Here is a 20,355-nt window from a genome sequence, read left to right on the forward strand (position 1 = left end):
TGTCCCAGTCCTCTGATTGGCCCCGGGTAGAGGTTGGAAGAGACACGGACAGCTGAAGTCCTGCCTGTGTTGCTGGGTGATGGGGCTGAGAAAACTCTAACAGAACTGTTCTGCAAGAACAGCCCTAACCAAGAGAACTGAGACTGGCCCAAGTTCACCCAGCTGGTTGCACCTGGGGGAATGGGGAATAAAACCCAGTTCTCCAGATTAAAGTCCGCTGCTCTTAACTAGTACACCAAGCTGCCCTGAACGTTGTCCTACCACGTCTTATCACATTTTATTTAAAAAAAAACATTTACAGTTTTACATCTCCCTGATGTTTTCAACATCTTTATGCAGCCTCTTGCCCAGCTGATGTGAGGTGTCAGGCTTGGGCGTCATCAGTATCTGGATGACACACAGCTCTATCTCCTGAGAGATGGTCAACTGGCTGTCCCTCCAAGCTCATTGATCCAGTGCTTGGCGGTGGAGATGGAATGGCTCAAAACAAGTCGCCTGAAACTGAACCCTTCAAGGATGGGGGTTCTGTGGCTGGAAGAGCACTTTTCCAGGCTGGATGGAGTGCAATGTACCTTTGCACCATTGGCCAGGAACCTGGGAGTGATATTTGATGCCTCACAAAGGTAGCACAGCTGCCGTTTTCCACCTACGCCAAGCAAAGATACTAGCATCCTATCTGGCTCTGGAATACCTAACCACAACGATCCATGCAATGGTCACTTCCAGGCTTGATTACTGCAACTCGCTCTCCACGGGCTTCTCTTGACTCTGCTCCAGAAACTGCAGCTGGTCTAGAATGCAGCTGCCCGGGTTCTCATGCAAACACCATGGTCAAGCCCATATAAGGGCTCCAAGTTGAATTCCAGATACGGTTCTGGTACTAAGCTTCAAGGCCATATGTGGTCCAGGTCAAACATGTCTGAGGGACAGCTTATCTGAATATGTCCCCCAGAGAGAGCTACAGACAGCCAATTTTATTTATTTTTCGATTTATTCCCCACCACTCCCTGCCCGGCTTGTGGAGGGTTACAGCGTCTTATAAAATCCCCATTAAAACAGTCATTAAAAGACATTTTAAAAAAGGCCAAAATGGCGGAAAACCCCGACCTCCAGTACTAGTGGGGTGGAGAAGGAGGTCTGGTGATGTACTACTCAAACCCTGGGGGGGGGGTGTCGATCTCCCTCGCCAGCCCCAGCCTCAATCATTCACCAGCTGGCCCTAAGAAAGTATACTTGGCCTCAGCTAAAGCTTCCTACCCTAAGGGAACCCCATTGGCCTAGAATCATAGAATAATGGGTCATCTAGTCCAACCCCCTACGCTATGCAGAACACTCACAACCCTATTGCTCACCCACTGTAGCCTGCCACCCCTTTGAACCTTCACAGAATCAGCCTCTCTGTCAGATGGCTATCCAGCCTCTGTTTAAAAATTTCCAAAGATGGAGAACCCACCACTTCCCGAGGAAGCCTGTTCCACTGAGAAACTGCTCTGTCAGGAACTTCTTCCAGATTTTTAGATGGAAGTTCTTTTGAATGAATTTCATCCCATTGGTTCTGGTCCGTCCCTCCGGGGCAAGAGAGAACAACTCTTCTCCATCCTCTATATGGCAGCCTTTTAAATATTTGATGGTTATTATATCCCTTCTCCAGGCTAAACAGGCCAAGCTCCCCCAACCTTTCTTCATACGTCTTGGTCTCCAAACCCCTCACCATCTTTGTTACCCTCCTCTGGACTCATTCCAGTTTGTCTATATCCCTCTTCAACTGTGGTGCCCAAAACTGAACACAGTACTCCAAGTGAGGCCGAACCAGAGCAGAGTACAGCGGTCCCATCACCTCCTGTGATCTGGATACGATACTCCGTTTGATACAGCCCAAAATCCCATTTGCCTTTTTAGTCACCGAGTCACACTTCTGACTCATGTTCAACGTATGGCCTTGATGATAGCAGAACTTGGTATTCCATCGTTGAGAGCACACATCCATCTTGCAGTGCTGAAGTCACAGAAAAGAAATAACAGATCAAGTTCAAGTTCATTGATCCAACAGTCATTTAGACCCCTTACGTTGCACCCACATTAAGATCCTTGTATCACATTATCCCATTCATGATGTCTTGCTAGGCCCCCATGCTGACAATCCATAGTTCAGAGGCTGGATTTTTACTGGTGATGCACTTTACGACAGGACATTAATTTTACAATTGCAATCTGCAACGTGGTTTAAAATATTTCAGAAAGATCATTGCAGATAATCCTACCCAGCTGGAATCTCAAATAACAATTTAAGAGGAGTCTGCATTTTGAGACAATGCCGACTGCAGTTCAGTTAGGCCAGTATAACCAAACACTGAAGGGCCAAGGACATTGTACTTGTGGTCAATTATCTGTGGAAGATCTACCACATTATATTCTCGAATGGCCTTTATACTCACACCCTAGAGCAAAGTTTATAGATGGGCCTTTCTGTGGCTTAAAACTCGTTTCTGTTTCACATAAGTTGAAATACTTGCTGTCAGATACTGATTTTAGCATCTCTTACAGCAGTGGTCCCCAACCTTTCTGAGGCTGGGGACCGGCAGGGCATCGGGCTGCGCCTGCGCGGACCCAGCCTGCGCATCGGGCCGCGCATGCGCGATGCTCGGCCTGGCCCTGATTCCCTCTCCCCGCCCTCCCACAGTAAGAAGCTTCCCGGGCCGCAAGCTGCGGGGGGGGGCGGGGAGCGGGAGCCGCGGCCCGGCGCCATGGCCTTCGCGGCCCGGCACCGGGCCGCAGCCCGCAGGTTGGGGACCACTGTCTTACAGAATGTCTCTCCTTGCTGTGACAGCAGAAGAAAATAACAGCCAGAATTATTTTGTCTAATGTGGCTACTTATGGCGGTTTTAGCCATTTTAAATATATTTGGTAAAAGATCTTAATTTAGATACATTATTTTACCTAGGTATTTTGCACACCGTATAGATCTCTTTTTTGGTGTGGAATGTATTTTATGTTTGCGTGTTCTGGAATTGCAAAGACCTATGGTCATATGCAATAAAGTTTCCTTGTACTTGTACTCCTACCAGTGGAACAAGCTCCCAGGCAAGATCAGGGCCCTGGCAGAACTCACTAAATTCTGCAGGGCCTCCAAGATGGAGCTCTTCCGCAAGGCTTTTGGTTGAGGCCAGCGGAAACACATCTGACTGGGCTTCCCTTCCCCCTCCCCCTCCCCCTACTGCTTCCCTGAACCTTCAGGAAATCCGAACTCGACACCAATTGGTCCTGACATCTTGTTTTCAATTTGCTAATTTAATTATTCTATATTATGGATTTTATTGTTTTAACCTTTACGTAATCGGTTTTTGCAGATGTTGTACGCAGTCCTGAGATGCCTAGCTCAAGAGGGGTGGTATAAAATTCGAAATATAAATAAATTACATAAAACAGTTATAAAATTAATTCCACTTATCTCTCTCCTACCCACTTGCCATCTTGGAATGCAAAAATAACCCAGTTTGCCAAAATGAAAGTGACGGGGGCAGGGGATCAGCACCATACTCAGAGCTATGGATCATCCCCCCCCCCCACGCCCCAGACCTTATCCAGTGGGGAATAGCTGCCATGCCAGTGGGGCAGAGGATCGTGGGCCATTTGCATCAGCAATATTTTAATTGGCCTGTAGATACTACAGTGATTGGCATGCTGAAATTGATTTAGGTAGCCTTAGAATATAATGCTCAATTTCAGAAGAGGGATCTCCTAATTTATGGAATATAATGATCTGCACTAATTTTGAAGCACAGTCACAAAACGTTAAGTCATGCAAGTTTTCACCGCAGATTTCTCATGACTCTGCCTCTGTTCTACAAATTGGACCACTGAGATGCTTTTTTCCCAGCTACTCAAAGTGTGTGTGTGAGTTAAATAGCTGCACTCACCGCAGGCTATTCATTCTGAAAACTTCCTGTGTACTTTTATTTCAAGCCCTCAAAATGGCGTTCTGACAGCAGGTATGAAAATGGTAGGGTGTTAATTGAGTTCAGGCAACTTAATATGCCGGCTATCAAAGATCACAACACTACTAAAATATTTGATAGCTTCACGTGAGGTTCATCTTGACAAACTGTAGTAGTGTCTAAGATCTCTTGAGAGCTAGTTTGGTGTAGTGGTTGGAGTGCGGACTTCTAATCTGGCGAGCCAGGTTCGATTCTGCACTCCCCCACATGCAACCAGCTGGGTGACCTTGGGCTTCCCCCAGCACTGATAAAGCTGTTCTGACCGGGCAGTGATATCAGGGCTCTCTCAGCCTCACCCACCCCACAGGGTGTCTGTTGTGGGGAGAGGAAAGGGAAGGTGAGTGTAAGCCGCTTTGAGACTCCTTCGGGTAGAGAAAAGTGGCCTATAAGAACCAACTCTTCTTCTTCTTCTTCTTCAAATAAATGAGCACCCTTTTGTGATCGAGGCATTTAATAAATGTATACTAAAGGCAATCCTGGCTCGGACTACTTCACAACCAATGCATGCTAAGGTCTATTATGCCAATATTGGTTTCTGAGTTCTAGTTCTGCATGCTACAGTTCCGGTGGATCTTACTCCTGAGTCACCAATTGGATTTCAGGCATTAAATATGTATGTTTAAAGATGGGGGTGGTTGCAGTTGTATTGTACTCTGGCACCTGGGGGGGGGACCCAGTTTCAGCAACTTTTCAATAGATACATATATGGAGTGTAGATCTCCTTGCAGTGCATCCTCTGTGTGAATTTCTTATGGTCAAAGTTGTTCTAGTATGGGAGGGGAGAGTACCTGGTGGTGATTTGAGATGAAAAAAGAGCCAGTGCCCTTTGACTGCTGTTAGGAATGCCACAACTAGCTACCTTATCTGTGGTTGTGGGATATATAGAGGGTCTGCACAGGTGGATCTGCTGTCATCATAACTACCTTGTGGTTCTAATCAAGTAGAAGAGCTTATTCATTCTTTGTGGCATTGTCCTTTATATCAGCGGTCCCCTACCCCCTGTCTGGGAACCGGTACTGGTCCGTGGATTAGTCAGTACCAGGCCGTGGCTCCTCCTCGTCCTCCTCCCTGGCTGCTGCCTCAGGGGCTGCCCTGCCACTCTGCCGCCAGCTCACCTGTGGTGCTCTCCAGCGGCCGCCATGGCTGGGGGTCCCCCTTGGTATGGCATTGCGCAGCTGCTGCTGGCAAGCGCCCCCCAGCGGGCAGCGGGAAGTCAGGAGCGCCGGCAGGAAAGTAAACAGAGCAGGGGCTCAGACGGTGGCAACGTCCGTCAGCAAAAGACTACCCCCCCAGGCCTCAGTAAAATTATCAAGCGTTGACCAGTCCCCAGTGATAAAAAGGTTGGCGACCACTGCTTTATATGACTCAATTCAATCAAAATTAATCTTAACATGATCCGATATTTCTAGCAGGAATGAGGGTTGTGTGATGGATGGATGCAGTAGTGGATGGATATGAGTTATTAAAAAAAAAAAACCAGAAAAGGTTGAGGAGGAGGTGGAGTGGTGCTGTATGTGAGGAGAGGGCTTGCCTGCTAAGTAATATTAGAGGAGAAGAGTGACATTTTGTTGGAAAGTATCTGGGTGAAGATAAGGGAGGGGAAAACAAAGAGTCTAGTGGTTGGTGTCTGCTACAGACCACTTGAGCAGGGTGAGGATGTGGATGCTGCCCTCCTTGAACAGCTTGATAGGATACCTAGGAAGGTATGGTAGGAGCCAACCATCATCCAAAGTGTGCCACTTACTGGACACTGAAAGCGCTCGGCTTGACCAAGGCCTGCTTTTCAAAGATTAGAGGCCCCAATTTATTTTATCTGGCCTTCTGGTCCACAGAATTAACTAAGGTCCAAAGGATCCCGAGTATATAATATCACTACGTATAGGAGCTAACTCTGTATATAACAATCTTTGTAATTCCTGCATTTCATGTATGCTGTTTTTATTTCATGCCTGACCATTGATAAAAGCGGCAATGCTGAAATGCGTTTGGTCAGTGAAGGCATTGGTATGCATGGATGCATTGGTTTTATTGAGGCTATGCAATAAGCCTTGGGTTTTTAACTTTAATAAATATTAGAACTAAATGTTTACTTGCTTGGCTGCTAACAAGGAGATGCCTGTTGCTTTTTTCAGCTCCTCAGAATGACGATAGCCAAACAACGGCTTGGGGATGAAGAAGTCGGAGCACGTCATTTTGCACCCCACGAGCGGGAAGACCTCGTCCAGCAATTGGAGAAGGCACGAGAACAAGTAATTAGAACCATGGGCCTTTGTGGAATTCTCAGTTCTGAGCAGTGACTCCTCAAAGCTCCTCCCTTGCCACAAATTGCTGTGGTCTTTAAGGTCCTACTCGTTTCTTGCTCTTTTATCCTATTACGGAAAGACTCATACAGCCACCCATCTTGACCTGATACCTCCAACATTACTTACTAACTTGTGAGGGCTTTGTTAGATGGAAAGCAGGGTTTCGTGTTTTTTGCCGTCCCTCCAGGGAACCTGCCCGTTATATATATATACAAGCAAGAAAGCCCATTGTAGGCAGGAATGCACTGGACGCTAGGGCCCAGGGGACACCGGGAGGTGCAGATCTCTGTGTGTGTCTCTCTCTCTCCCTCTCGCTGCTGTCTCGGTGTGCCTCGCAGCAGAAAGCATAGCAGGTAATTAGGGCTGGGTTGTATGAGGGAAGGAGTGCTGCTGTGCAGTTTGGGGCAGCTCTCTCTGTCTGTCTCTCTCTCCCTCCATCGCAGCAGGGATGGCTCTCTCTGTGTCTCTGTCAGCAGCTTGGGGCAGCTCTCTCTGTGTCTCTCTCTGCCTCCCTCGCAGCAGGAGCAATAGGAGGGAATGAGGGCTCGTGTTTGGTCTGGCAGTGCTCCTTGTGTCTCTCTCTGTCTCTGGCGCATCTGAGAGGAATGTGGCTAGCGTCCAGGGAGGGAGGGCAGGAGCTGTAGGGGCAGGGGCAATGCTGGCTGCACTCTGATTGGCTCTATTCCAACTTGGACAGCCGGACACATTCCACTCCCCAGTCTGTTTCACAAATATATATAGAGGAACCATGGATAAGGATATATATCACAGGACACAGTTCATATTCAGAATACCTTTATTGACATTATTACAAAGCAGATTTAAAGGGGTGTTAAATATTTTCCAGGCTAAACAAACTATCAACAATGCTCTTAAATAAATAAAGAACCCCATTAAGAAAAAGCGAAAGGGAAGGTAGGAGGAAACAGGGCAGAATGGACTCCCTTTTCCCTCTCCTAATAATCACCTATAGCAGTGGTCCGCAACCTTCCGGTTTGCGCCGCCGCCATGCCGGCGGCTGCGGCTCCCTCTCCCGGCCCCTCCGGGCCGCCAGCAAATCGGCCGCCAAAGCGGCCGATTAGCTTGCGGCTCAGCAAGCTTCTCTCCCCCCCCCCCGAAACAAGAAGCTTGCCGGGCTGCGAGTTAACCGGCTGCTTCGGCGGCCGATTTGCTCGCGGCCTGGAGAGCTTCTCGCTTCGGGGGGGGGGGGCGGGAAGAGGGAGCTGCGGCCCGGCACCAAGGCCTTCTGGGCCGTGGCCTGCGGGTTGGGGACCACTGACCTATAGGACAGAAACCAGATCAGCTGTCAGAATCAAGTGACCTGCTTTTTTAAAAGAAGGCAGGGAGGCCCCTTGCCTTGAGAGCCAGTGTGGTGTGGTGGTTAAGAGCAGCAGCCTCTAATCTGGAGAACTGGGTTTGATTCCCCACTCCTCCTCCAGATGCAGCCAGCTTGGGGCAGTCACAGTCCTCCCAGAGCTGTCTCAGCCCCATCTGTTGCCTAGGCTGTATCTTGAGAGGAGAGGAAGAAAAGGATGTTTTAAGCTGCTTTGGGACTCCTGGTAGTGAAAAGCAACAGAGCATCATAGGCTTGGCTCGGCCCGGCCCTATTTCTGCAAACTGCTCCTCTGGCCCAGGATTGTAATAGCTGCAGATCGCAGAGAAAATGAAACATGGAGGAAGTCACATTCCAACAAGGAAAAAGGAGTGTGCAGCTTGCGTCTACATTGCCCCAGATAATTTCTTTCTTCTGTCCCTGGCCTAGATGGACTAGGCTAGTCTCATCTCATCTGAACTCGGAAGCTCAGCAGGATCACAGACTGGTTTGTTCCTGATTGGGAGACCTCTGAGGAAGTGCAGGGTCACTGCGGAGAGGCCAGCAATGGCAATCCTCTTCTGAACGTTTCCTGTCATGAAAATCAGTGGGTAGGAGTACACTTCCTGCCTCTGCTGTGAAAAGTGGGGCTGGATGGAAGAAAAGCAGCTGTGGCCATGGGGCCTGCACTTTCTAGCCCGTTGCCCAGTTTCCTCTCCAAGAGGCCCACGTCCTGATGGAGCAAACCAAGTTCCAAATGGCCTGCAAAACGGCATTCCGCCCCCCAGATTTGGGGTTGAGGCCAGAACGACAGAGGTGTAACTGTGCCCCCTCCATCTCTCCTCTTTATGCACTTTCCCCACCTTCTCCTTTTCCATCTCCCATTCCAATTCCCCCCCCCCCACACACACACCTGTAGAGTCCATCATGGTATCAGATGGAGTGACCGATCCGACTGTGGGGGCTGCAAAAATGGTGGAAAAGTTAGATTTTTAATGTTTTTTTTTAAATCCTGCTTGAAACATAGCCTTAATATGTTTATGTTGTGAGTCACCCCAAGCCCGCTTGCAAGGAGGGTCAGCCTAGAAGTCCAAGTATTAAGCCAGTTTGGTGTAGTGGTTAGGAGTGCAGACTTCTAATCTGGTATGCCAGGTTCGATTCTGTGCTCCCCCACATGCAACCAGCTGGGTGACCTTGGGCTCGCCACGGCACTGATAAAACTGTTCTGACTGAGCAGTGATATCAGGGCTCTCTCAGCCTCACCCACCTCACAGGGTGTCTGTTGTGGGGAGAGGAATGGGAAGGTGAATGTAAGCCGCTTTGAGACTCCTTCGGGTAGAGAAAAGCGGCATATAAGAACCAACTCTTCTTCTTCTTGTTCTTGTTCTTGTTCTTGTTCTTGTTCTTGTTCTTGTTCTTGTTCTTCTTCTTGTTCTTCTTCTTCTTCTTCTTCTTCTTCTTCTTCTTCTTCTTCTTCTTCTTCTTCTTCTTAAATAAATGAATGAATTTCCAAAGATCCTGGCTGAGATGCAGTTGAACCGCTGCTATTAGGTCACCTTTTGCACCACATTGAAAGAGATGTGCCCGGCTTGGCCCGAAAGGGTAACCAGAAGCTTAAACACCAAGGCCAATAATTTGGCGAGAAGGGATTTGGAAATGAATAGCCAGCAGAAACTGGAGTGACTTTATTTTCTGCACGTGTGAAGCGCCGTTCAGGTCTTGAATCCGGCTTCCTTTTCAGATTGAGACTTTGCAACACGACCTCCAAGCGGCCACGGACGAGCTGCAGGACACAAAAGAGGAGCGGTTGTTTTACCAAGACAAATCTGACAGATTAAACCAAGAGCTGAACCACGTCCTCGGGGGGCACATCAACCGCATCATTGACGTCGATGCGCTCTGCATGGAGAACAGGTGAGTTTGCGAAGAGAGCGTCACTGCTTCCCAGGAGACCCAACTGCAAATGGCTCAGAATTGTCGCTTCAGAAATTCAGGCCGCTGCTAACGTTTTGTGGTAATAGGGACCAGTTTGTAAAAGTGCAGAACTCCAGGGACTCAAAGGATACAAACTAGTTTCGGAGTCGGTACGAAACCAGTTTAGTGTCATGGCTCTCCCCAGGCAGCTGTAAGTTTGTGAAGGTACATTTTCCTTTCCACTCTCCATTTAAAAAAAAAATAAAATAAAACTTGAAGAAGAAAAAGAGTTGGTTTTTATAGCCTGCTTTTCACGGCCCAAAGAATTCTCAAAGCGGCTTACAATCGCCTTCCCTTCCTACCAACAAACACCCTGTGAGGGAGGTGAGTCTGAGAGAGCTGAGAGAAACTGCTCTGTGAGAACAGTTCTGCTGGGACTGTGACTAGCCCAAGGTCACAGAGCTTGACTGCATGTGGAGCAGTGGGGAATCAAACCCAGTTCACCAGATTAGAAGCCACCACTCTTAACCACTATACTAAGCTGGCTCTCCGGATTCCTGGTTTGGGTTTGAAATATGCTGTGGGCTGTGCACGTACCCTGACACAAGTGCCAAACAGGGGCATGCCAGATCAGACTCCTTGGGCGTGTGGCTGGTTCTTCATTCCGGGAACAGAGGTGATTTCACAAGGCCAGGGGTAGTCAAGCTGTGGCCGTCCAGATGTCCATGGACTACAATTCCCACGAGCCCCTGCCAGCATTTGCTGGCAGGGGCTCGTGGGAATTGTAGTCCATGGACATCTGGAGGGTCGCAGTTTGACTACCCCTGCACAAGGCCTTAGCAAGGACTTGGGTGTGCTCTCAGGACATTTGGTGGAGAACAACTTTTGCCCCCTTTTGTTTGGCAGCTCACCATTCTCTTTGTGGGTAGATGTCTGGCACTTAGTCCAAAAAGGTTGCCCACCTCTGTTCTGATGTTTTTGTTACACCAAGCTATTTTGGATGATTGCAGGGGAGGTGTGACTCCTGCTTGCTCTTTTCCCACCAGCTCAGTTTCTTGAGCTAATACCGGGGGGGGGGGGGGGGGGCGGGGCGACGACGACACCAGATTCTGTGCATGCATTTAAGCGAATGTGCATTTCCAGAAATGCTGGAAGGAGAGGCACCAGCTGCTTGCACTTCTCGGTGGTCCAGACTATCACATTGCAAATGTTATACTTGGATATATTATGCCATGATCTAAGTAGCTTTAAACAGTGATGTTTCTGTACTATGGGAGCTGAGCATGGAGATAGCATGAATATTTCCAAAATTATTTTTTATGGCTAGGTTTCTTGCTGCCTCACAAAGTCCTTCTTATGGGGAGAGGAAAGGAATGTGATAGTAAGCCACTTTGAAACTCCTTAAGGTAGCGAAAAGTGAGATAGAAAAACTTTCCACGTCTCCTCCTCTCCTTCTCGCCTTCTTCTCCTTCCTCCTTCCATCCTTCTCCCTCTCCTCCTCCTCCTCCTGCAATTCTCATGTGTACCAGAAGTGGCAAGAGTTCCTGAGTGTCCCGGACTTTACAGTGAGGCTTGCAACTACATTTAATTACCCTTTGTAAAGTTATGTTTCTCCAGGGAGGGCTGGCTGATTGGGCATTGGGCTGAATTTCTTTGGACTAGAGGGCTTAATTTGGAATGGACTGAGGGGGCGGGCTGAGTTCCCCATAGTGAACCCCCTCTGATCTCAGCCTTGCCTATACCACGGCTCCCTTTGGATTTCTCCCCATCGCAAACCTTGTGCAACATTTTTAGCTTGCTTTCAGGAACAGTAAGCCATATCGGAGTAATCTGTTAGGGCCTGTTATCTGACTTGCCAGATACCTTCACGAGCGGTTAAAGCAAATTCAAGAAGAGGTCAACCTGCTAAAATCCAACATTGTGAAGTATAAGGTAAGGCATGTTTTGCACTACGTCATGCTGTTTGCTGCAGATGCTTTTAAAGCAATATAAGTTCTACGAGGGTTGACCTCATTCATTAGTTTGAAAATGTAAAGAATTCATGCCGGTCCCTTGATCTGGCCAAAGTATCGAAGCATTTTATCATTGGAAGGAGAAAACATCTCATATGCCATATTTGAAAGCCACACATAACGTTGATTATTTACTCTCAAAGCAGTGTCGGTATTACAGTTTATACAGTTTATTTTCCATTTAAATATTCAACTTCAGAACAACAGGGCACGAGGCGCGGGGAAATTCTGTGCATCCCTCATTTAAGTGGATGGGACCTGCAGAGGTTTTCTAGTCCTCAACCTTTCCAAGAACATTTTGAATTCTGCAGCTACAAAATGGCTGACGCAGGAGGCGGAGCTAGCCACACAATGATTGCCAAAGCTTAATTTCAATACCACAGAGGAGATCCAATCTCCCATAGTCAATCCAAAGGCATTCAGGGTGACAGCCCTCCCTAGCCTCATTCACTTCCTAAAAACATTTGGTGGGCACCAGTATGGGCAGCAGCAGGCACTGTGATGCAGACAGGCACCACATGTTGAGAGTCCCCGACACATGTGGTGCAACATGTGCTAGAAAGGTCCGCCAATTCCACCCTTTGCAACCCATTGGCAAGTGAAGTTTCTCTACCAAGAAACTCACTCTGAGACAGGGTGTGCAGGAGGTATTGAACACCGGTGGGATTCTGCAATATGGGTTGTTGTTTTTTAACCTACTGGGGTTTCTACTAATGTGTATCAAGAATGCTTCCTTCTGCCTTGCCTTCAAAATGGTCTACATCCCACCGTTGCTGAAAAAGGAAAGGAAAGAAAATGTAAGCAGAGAAAAGAGTTAAAATCTAACACGAAGTAAAAGAGGGTGGGGGAACATCCTGCAACTGGCAGGCCAAGAGAGAGGAGGAGATCGAATACATTCCACACGACGCTGGATAATGCGCTTTTGCAGCTGGATTTTCTTGTGCGGAATAGGAAAATCTACTTCTAAAGCAGGGTTGTGCGTGGTGGTGTCCGAATCGGCTGTACCAGGCCGATTTGGCCGCCGCCGTGCACAACCCTATTCTAAAGTGCTTTAAAAGTGCATTAGCCCATGTGTGCGGAAAGGGCAAGGACAAGCTGCTAAGAAGGAGCGGGGAGCAAAGATGTCTGAACAGCCATGTGGAGAACTGATACATTTGGGGAATGTTGCAGGGGGTATGTAAAGCGATTCTTCAATTCATTAGTGGGGTAATGGCCCTAGTTTGTAGGGGTGGTGATCTGTGATTCTGTGATTTGCTTGTAAGATGAATGAAGAATGATTTTTAAAATGAACTTTAATCCATTTTTTTTTAATGTGGGGTTTTTCCTTCAAAGAAACTGACAAAAAATTTTTCTTTGTTTCAGAATGCGTTAGAGAGAAGGAAAAATTCCAAGACTAATAGTAAGTCCAACAGCAGTGCACTAACAGGAGTCCTCTCCGCCAAGCAAGGTACTGACCGCATCTACGTCTTTAACTCTTTCCTTCCAAGCCTGGCGTCTGCTTTGCTTGCTTTGAGTCATGAATGAAAAGAGGGGATATCTTCTTCCTAGTGGGAACTCTCAATACGCGTGATTTCCTTATCCTTCCTCCAGATCTGCTCAGAATTTGCTATGAAAAGAAATGAGGAGTGTCGGCACCCCCATTTCTCTCCCTGGAAATATCTGGCATAAACAGTGTTTCCCCACAGTGTCCTCAGCCCGTTCATAGAATCATAGAGTTGGAAGGGGCCACACAGGCCATCTAGTCCAACCTCCTGCTCAACGCAGGATCAGCCCTAAGCATCCTAGAGCATCCAAGAAAAGTGTGTATCCAACCTTTGCTTGAAGACTGACAGTGAGGGGGAGCTCACCACCTCCTTAGGCAGCCTATTCCACTGCTGAACTACTCTGACTGTGAAAAATTTTTTCCTGATATCTAGCCTATATCGTTGTACTTATAGTTTAAACCCATTACTGCGCGTCCTCTCCTCTGCAGCCAATGGGAACAGCATTTCAGTTCCCGGCCGCCCTTTACATGTGGTTGGCTAGCAGGGATGGGGAGAACTCCCAAGTGTGATGATGTCACATCACCTGTGGTGTTTATACTGGGTCTCTCATAGCCAAGAAGAGGTGAAAAGACAGAGGTTGGGTTGGATCCTCTCTAAATTCTGTGCTCAGAAGCACAACTTTCCTGCTTCCCCCCTTCCAAAACAGCCCCCAAATGCCCTTCCAAAAAATGCTGCTGCTAGGGAAGAGGGGACTCCTGGGAGCAACGTGGAGGAGGGGAGTTGGACAGCTGCTGCAGGAGAAGAGAATTGTTCCCCACCACACACATGTGGGATCCAACCCATGGACACATTATGGTGGCAGCCCATTATCTCTGGCACTGCCCTGGGGCTCCTTGGAGCAGTTTGGAGGAAGAGGGGAAGGTGACTTTGGTTCACTGAATGTTCATTGTCCTTGTATTAAAACAAAGTACTCATCTTCTACCCAGTTATCCAAATCGAGCTTGGTCTAGCTCAGAAATACAAATATCTGAAGAAGTGTGCATGCACACGAAAGCTTACAGCCAGAATTAAACCTGGTTGGTCTTAAAGGTAACACTGGACTCAGATTTTACTCTGCCCACTACATAATTACACAGATGGCCTGATGCTGGCACCAAAGGGGACCGCCTAGGTATGTGTGCGTCTGTCGAGTCACCAACCCATGGCTTAGGCTCCCAGCATAGCGCCGAACGGTGCAGTCCGGCCAAATCGTATGAACACAAGATTTAGTGCCAGAGCAGTTGTGGAGGGGAGGCAGTTGTGTTCCTCCAGTTGTAATGTAAACAAGGCTAGAGAGCCAGCTTGGTGGTTAAGAGTGGCGGCCTCTGGTCTGGAGAACTGGGGTTGATTCCCCACTTCTCCTGCAAATGCAGCCAGCTGGCTGACCTTGGGCCAGTTACAGTTCTCTTGGAGCTCTCTCAGCCTCACTTACCTGACAGGGTGTCTGTTTTGGGGAGAGGAAGGGTGGGCAATTGCAAGCCAATATGAGACTCCTTCAGGTAGTAAAAATTGGGGTACAAAAACCCAGCTCCTCCTCCTCTTCTTTCTTCCCCTTCTTCCTCTTCCCCTTCTTCTTCTCCTTCCCCTTCTTGCTCTTCTTCTTCATTTGTAAAAAATGGATGGGACGTAGTATAGTTCAGTGGTCCCCAACCCCTGGTCCGTGGACCAGTACCGGTCCGTGATCAGTCGGTACCGGGCTACGGCTCCTCCTCATCCTCCTCCCTGGCTGCTGCCTCGGGGGCTGCCCTGTCACTCTACTGCCAGCTCACCTTTGGTGCTCTCCAGCGACCGCCATGGCTGGGGCTCCCCCTCGACATGGCACTGCACAGTTGCTGCTGGCAGCGCCCCCCAGTGGGACTCTGTATAATGGGTAAAGGTAAAGGTAAAGGTATCCCCTGTGCAAGCACCGAGTCATGTCTGACCCTTGGGCTGACGCCCTCTAGCGTTTTCATGGCAGACTCAATACAGGTTGGTTTTCCAGTGCCTTCCCCAGTCATTACCATTTACCCCCCAGCAAGCTGGGTACTCATTTTACCGACCTTGGAAGGATGGAAGGCTGAGTCAACCTTGAGCCGGCTGCTGGGATCGAACTCCCAGCCTCATGGGCAAAGCTTTCAGACAGCTGCCTTACCACTCTGCGCCACAAGAGGCTCTTGTATAATGGGTAATGAACCCCTTAATATGGGTTCACATGAATAAAATGGAATGCTCCCTTTCCAGCTGTGATGAATCTCGGGACATCAGCAGGAGTATCTGTTTGATCCCCCCTCCCCCAACTCTCAGGTATCGTTTCCATCCTTCAGACCATGAAGTTAAATGTACATGTCTGTGTTTTCTTTTGTGCGGAATGCTTCTAGTCCAAGAGCTGTTATCCGAAGATCATGGGTGCAGCCTCCCAGCCACACCGCAGTCCATTTCTGATCTCAAGTCCTTGGCGACTGCTCTGCTGGAGACCATCCACGAGAAAAACATGGTCATTCAACATCAGAGGCAAACCAACAAGTAAGTCTTTTCTGTTAGCATTTCACGGAAGCCCTGGAAATCCGTCTGTTGAGTGCATTCTGTCTTTAGGGGGTGGGACCCTCAAAGGGAGAGAAATCCCCTTAGTATGGGCATGTGACTCTCCCTCTGTTTAACTGTGAATGGTATGATATTTTAAGGAAAACCACCAAAATGAGTGTGAGAGATGTCATTTTCAAAGAGATTGCAGGGGTCTTTGTGGCGGCCCACCTCCTCCTGCCAGCTGGAGGCCAAGAGGGCCCTGATCATCTGGAAGAAGCTTGAGGACACAAGGGTCGTTTTTTTGCTGCCATCCCCACCCTGGAGTAGGCTTTCAAATGAGCTCGAGCCTGGGCCTTGAGGGATTCATCCAGGGTCTTTCTCCACCATTGCTCTAGCTGTCTACCCAATCTCGTCATCACCCACAGCCTCTTAGTAAACCAAGGGGCTGCCTGGGCTCTGGGCAATCAGAGGGTGCAATCAGAGCAGAAGGGGAGGAATCAATGGGCTGCTGCAGGAAGGGGAAGACAAGGGCATCCTGCCCTTTCGACTTCTCTCTTCTTCTGATGCTTCACATTCAACTTACAGTCTGTATGTGTGGCAGGGAATCCCCCTGAGTCTTACAGTGCAGTCCAACCCCATTAATTTTCATGGGCGTAGACCCGAGGGACCTTGCATAAGATTGCACAGAGCATCTCATGCTACCTATCTCAAGGGAACTTGCATGGGAATATACTGGGTTGGATCCTGTCACTCCTTTTCCATTTAGTTATTTATTGGCTTTATAAACCACTCCTCCCTATGTAGGCGCAGGGTGGTATAAAAACATGTTAAAATTCTCAATAAATATAATTTCTTATAAAACAGGGAAACCGTAAAACGATGACCCTGAGCGCCCCGTTTTTCACCTCTTGGCCTTGTTCATGTATCTGTATCATCAGGCCCTCTAGGTGGATATACTCTCTGGGGGGCTGTATTCTGGGGAGGGGGAGCCCCACTGATTTTATTTGTTTGCTCTGGCCTCAACTGCCAAGTGAGGAGTTTAACTCCAGAAGACAAAGTTTCTTCCTCTCGAGGAAGACTTTTCACAATGGGATTGAGATACAGGATCGAGCCCATTACCTTTAACAACACTATCTCTGAAATTAGGAAAATATTTTTCATCTGGCATGGAAAATATAAGTATTATAAGGCTAAGTATTAAATTTAAGTCCTAAATCCAAATGAAGTTGTGCCCTTTGTTAGTATGTAGACATCAGAACAGTGTTTCCGTTGTGGGATATTACGCAGTCCTTGCAGATAGACCCATCGGTGGAGAATGTCCTAGCCCTTGTGTGTGTGAATTCTGTCTCCTGAAATGCCGTGAATTCCTTTCAGAATTCTGGGTAATCGTGTAGCAGAACTGGAAAAAAAGTTGCGAACCTTGGAAGTGTCTGGTCTGTGGAGTCTTCCAGGTTAGTAAATATTGACAGTAGTAGTTATTTAAATTTTAAGTATCAGAGCACAGGGAGAATTTTGTACACACCAAAGGAAATGTGAACGTTTATGTTAACAATGCTTTGCTCTGTGGGAACAAGGGGGCGAGAATAAGGATAAATTGCAATCTGCCAGTAATTGAGTGGGTGAATTCTCGTTAGACATTTCTGCAGCTTTTCGCCCTGCGGATCACATCACAAGTCACTTTTGAAAGTTTCTGCTCGGCGGCCAGCCATTTACTAGAACTGGTCTGCTTGTTCAGAAAATCGACGTGGTAGCAGATCTTCCGGATCTAACCCACTCGAGGACACTGGTGGAGCTTCAAACCACTGAATCCCACCCTTTCTCCTTTTTCTTGCCAACCACTCCAGTTCAAACCTCCTGCATACAAAGAGTATTCTATTTCAGAAATGGGTAGGCTAGAACTCGTTTCTCTTGACTAGTTTTCCCAAGGGTGAGTCTCATACAGAAGTGTTCAGATGCCGGAAATGCAGCTGGTGCAAAATGCAGCTGCTAGGGTCCTCACAGGTGCATCTTGGAGGGCCCATACCCAGTCGGTGCTGAGGCACCTGCATTGGTTGCCAGTTGTTCTCCAGATCAGGTTCAAGGTTTTGGTTCTGACCTTTAAGGCCTTATGTGGTCTGGGCCCAGCATATTTGAGGGACCGCCTTTTGCCCTATGCCCCCCACAGGACTAATTTATTGGTCATTCCCAGCCCAAGGGAGGCTCACCTGGCCTCGACTAGGGCCCGGGGCCTTTTCGGTCCTGGCCCCGACTGGTGGAATGAGCTCCCGGAGGAGTTGCGGGCCCTGCGGGAGCTTTCAGCGTTCCGCAGGGCCTGCAAAACGGAGCTCTTCCGCCAGGTCTATAGTTGAGGCCGGGCAAGGTTGATCATGGCCCCCCACTGGAGTGGCGGTATTGAAAGTCATCAACACCCTCTTGCCCCTTGCCCCTGTGGATTAGTTGGGAGATTTTGGGTCCGTGAAGTGTTTTTTGTGCTGCAGCATCTTGTTTTATGGGGTTGATGTTTCATTGTGTATTTTATATTGTATTTGATATTGGTTTTTAAGGTTGTTTGGGGGTTTATATATGTTGTAACCTGCCTCGAGCCTTCGGGGGGAGACGGGTAAGAAATGACATCATAATAAAAAATAACAACAATAACAACAACAACACCCTTTACACTGTCTTCAGCCCTAGGAAGGCTGGAGGAGTGTGTCAAGTGTTTTTTTCTGAAAGGGTAGATTAGCCTTAAGTAGTAATGTGGAAAAAGATGGGAGATGCAGTCTGGAATGATTCTAAATCTGTTACCCAAAGCATCCGGGGACTGAAAGTCTCATTATTTCTCTGTTTCATTGGTTTCTTTCGTGTCCTGTCAACTGTAGATGGGATCTAAAATAGCCTCCTTTTCAGAGCAGCCTATTTGCTCCCTTGCTCACAAATCCCCCCTCCCCAATTCCATTGCACTTAATTGTGGTTCCTGGAACTAATTATGCATGTTACAACATCAAGTCCATAATTTATTGTTCTGGATTACATGTGTGTGTGTGTGTTTGTGAAGGTACCTAAAAATGTAATGAGAGAACCACAGTATGTATGACTGTCTACGTCAGGGGTAGTCAAACTGCGGCCCTCCAGATGTCCATGGACTACAATTCCCAGGAGCCTCCTGCCAGCGAATGCTGGCAGGGGATCCTGGGAATTGTAGTCCATGGACATCTGGAGGGCCGCAGTTTGACTACCCCTGGTCTACGTGAGAAGTCATGTGTATAGCAAGAGTCTTGCCCTGTTAAATAGTTCAGTCTTGCAGTGGTGGCAGAAAGCTGATGAAGGGGGAGCCTTCTTCACATTCTCAGGAAGGCCATTGGGCGATGTTGGTGCCAGAAAGAGCCCCAGCCTGTAAGACTAAAGGCCTAACTTGTAGCTGCCCCTGGGGAGTGTCCAGCATTGGCTCCCATCTCATTCTTTTTCTCCCATCCTCACAAATCTTGATGCTCACACTTCCTCCCTTCTCTCCACTGACACTCAGTTCACATAAAGGCCTCATCTAGATCTCCAGTGAGGACGTAGTGCTGTTCTCAATCCCTTCACATGGTGAATGTAATGGCAAGTTTCTCCCTATCCTACATCAGAGTTGGTTTCATGATGATAGCCCTGACAGAAAAACAGTTTGCAAGGAGGGCAACATTTCCTGAATCAATCACATGGGTTAAGGCGACAGAATCGCACTCTGCCCTCTATTGCAGGGGTGGCCAAACTGTGGCTTTCCAGATGTCCATCGACTACAATTCCCATGATCCCCCATCAGTGCTGGCAGGGGTTCATGGGAATTGTAGTCCATGAACACCTAGAGAGCTACAGATTGGCCACCCCTGTTCTGGATCTTGGGAGTTTCATTTAGCCATCTGAAAAACTCTCAAATAGAAGAAGAAGAGTTGGTTTTTATATGCCGCTTTTCCCTACCCGAAGGAGGCTCAAAGTGGCTTACAGACGCCTTCCCTTTCCTCTCCCCACAACAGACACCCTGTGAGGTGGGTGAGGCTGAGAGAGCCCTGATATCACTGCTCTGTCAGAACAGTTTTCTCAGTGCCGTGGCGAGCCCAAGGTCACCCAGTTGGCTGCATGTGGGGGAGCGCAGAATCGAACCTGCCATGCCAGATTAGAAGTCCGCACTCCTAACCACTACACCAAACTCTCCAAATAATCAGTGTTTTTTGTGTTTTTTTTGGCCACAGTTGAATTTTTTCCACAGAAAGTGCCCTCTTTTGTTACAGTTTACACAGCCGGGGAAGCCTCACTGGGTAAACGAAGGCTTGCCGGTGCGTTGATCTCCACTTGCTCGGAGAAAAAAAAATGGCGATCGCTTCGCCGGAAGATCAGAGGAGAGAGCCAGGGGGAGGGACTTTGTAGAAACCACAACAATGGTAACGCACAGAACTTTCCCGCTAGTGTTGCAGATTGGTTGCAGGAGTATAGCGCTTTCCGGAGGGTGAATCCACTTTTGGGGATTTCCCTGAAAGCGCTACAAGGAAGCGCTTTTTGCGGATGGGTTTCAGGTGTGTGGCAGATTGTCAACGACGTTGTGCATAATGGCAAAACTGTAGTGATTTCAATTGGCAACCATTGTGCGATTTTGAAGGAGTGCGGAAAGCCCCTAATTATTCCTCCACTTGAACAACACTTTCTGAATCACATAATACACTTATCGTCCTGTGGGTGTCCTAGAAGTGGGATATCATTTCAAAAGCACTATTAGGCCATTATTACAATTGGGGTGTAAAATAGTGAATTTGAGGAACTTTTTAAAATATGCATGTTTCC

The 20,355-nt window shown here is 48.0% G+C and overlaps 1 protein-coding gene across 2 annotated transcripts in view; it reads left to right on the top strand.

Annotated features, from left to right (window-relative positions):
- The window catches only part of CCDC149 (coiled-coil domain containing 149), an 81,455-nt gene that overhangs the window by 38,763 nt on the left and 22,337 nt on the right, over positions 1-20,355 (top strand). For both annotated transcript variants that reach the window (XM_077301507.1, XM_077301509.1), the window contains exons 5-10: positions 6,128-6,244; positions 9,352-9,524; positions 11,384-11,456; positions 12,899-12,983; positions 15,417-15,561; positions 16,936-17,012. In XM_077301507.1, coding sequence (XP_077157622.1) covers positions 6,128-6,244; positions 9,352-9,524; positions 11,384-11,456; positions 12,899-12,983; positions 15,417-15,561; positions 16,936-17,012 — 670 coding nt within the window. The remainder of the gene's footprint in view (positions 1-6,127; positions 6,245-9,351; positions 9,525-11,383; positions 11,457-12,898; positions 12,984-15,416; positions 15,562-16,935; positions 17,013-20,355) is intronic.

The sequence above is a fragment of the Paroedura picta genome, chromosome 10, assembly GCF_049243985.1.
Source record: "Paroedura picta isolate Pp20150507F chromosome 10, Ppicta_v3.0, whole genome shotgun sequence".
NCBI lineage: Eukaryota > Metazoa > Chordata > Lepidosauria > Squamata > Gekkonidae > Paroedura > Paroedura picta.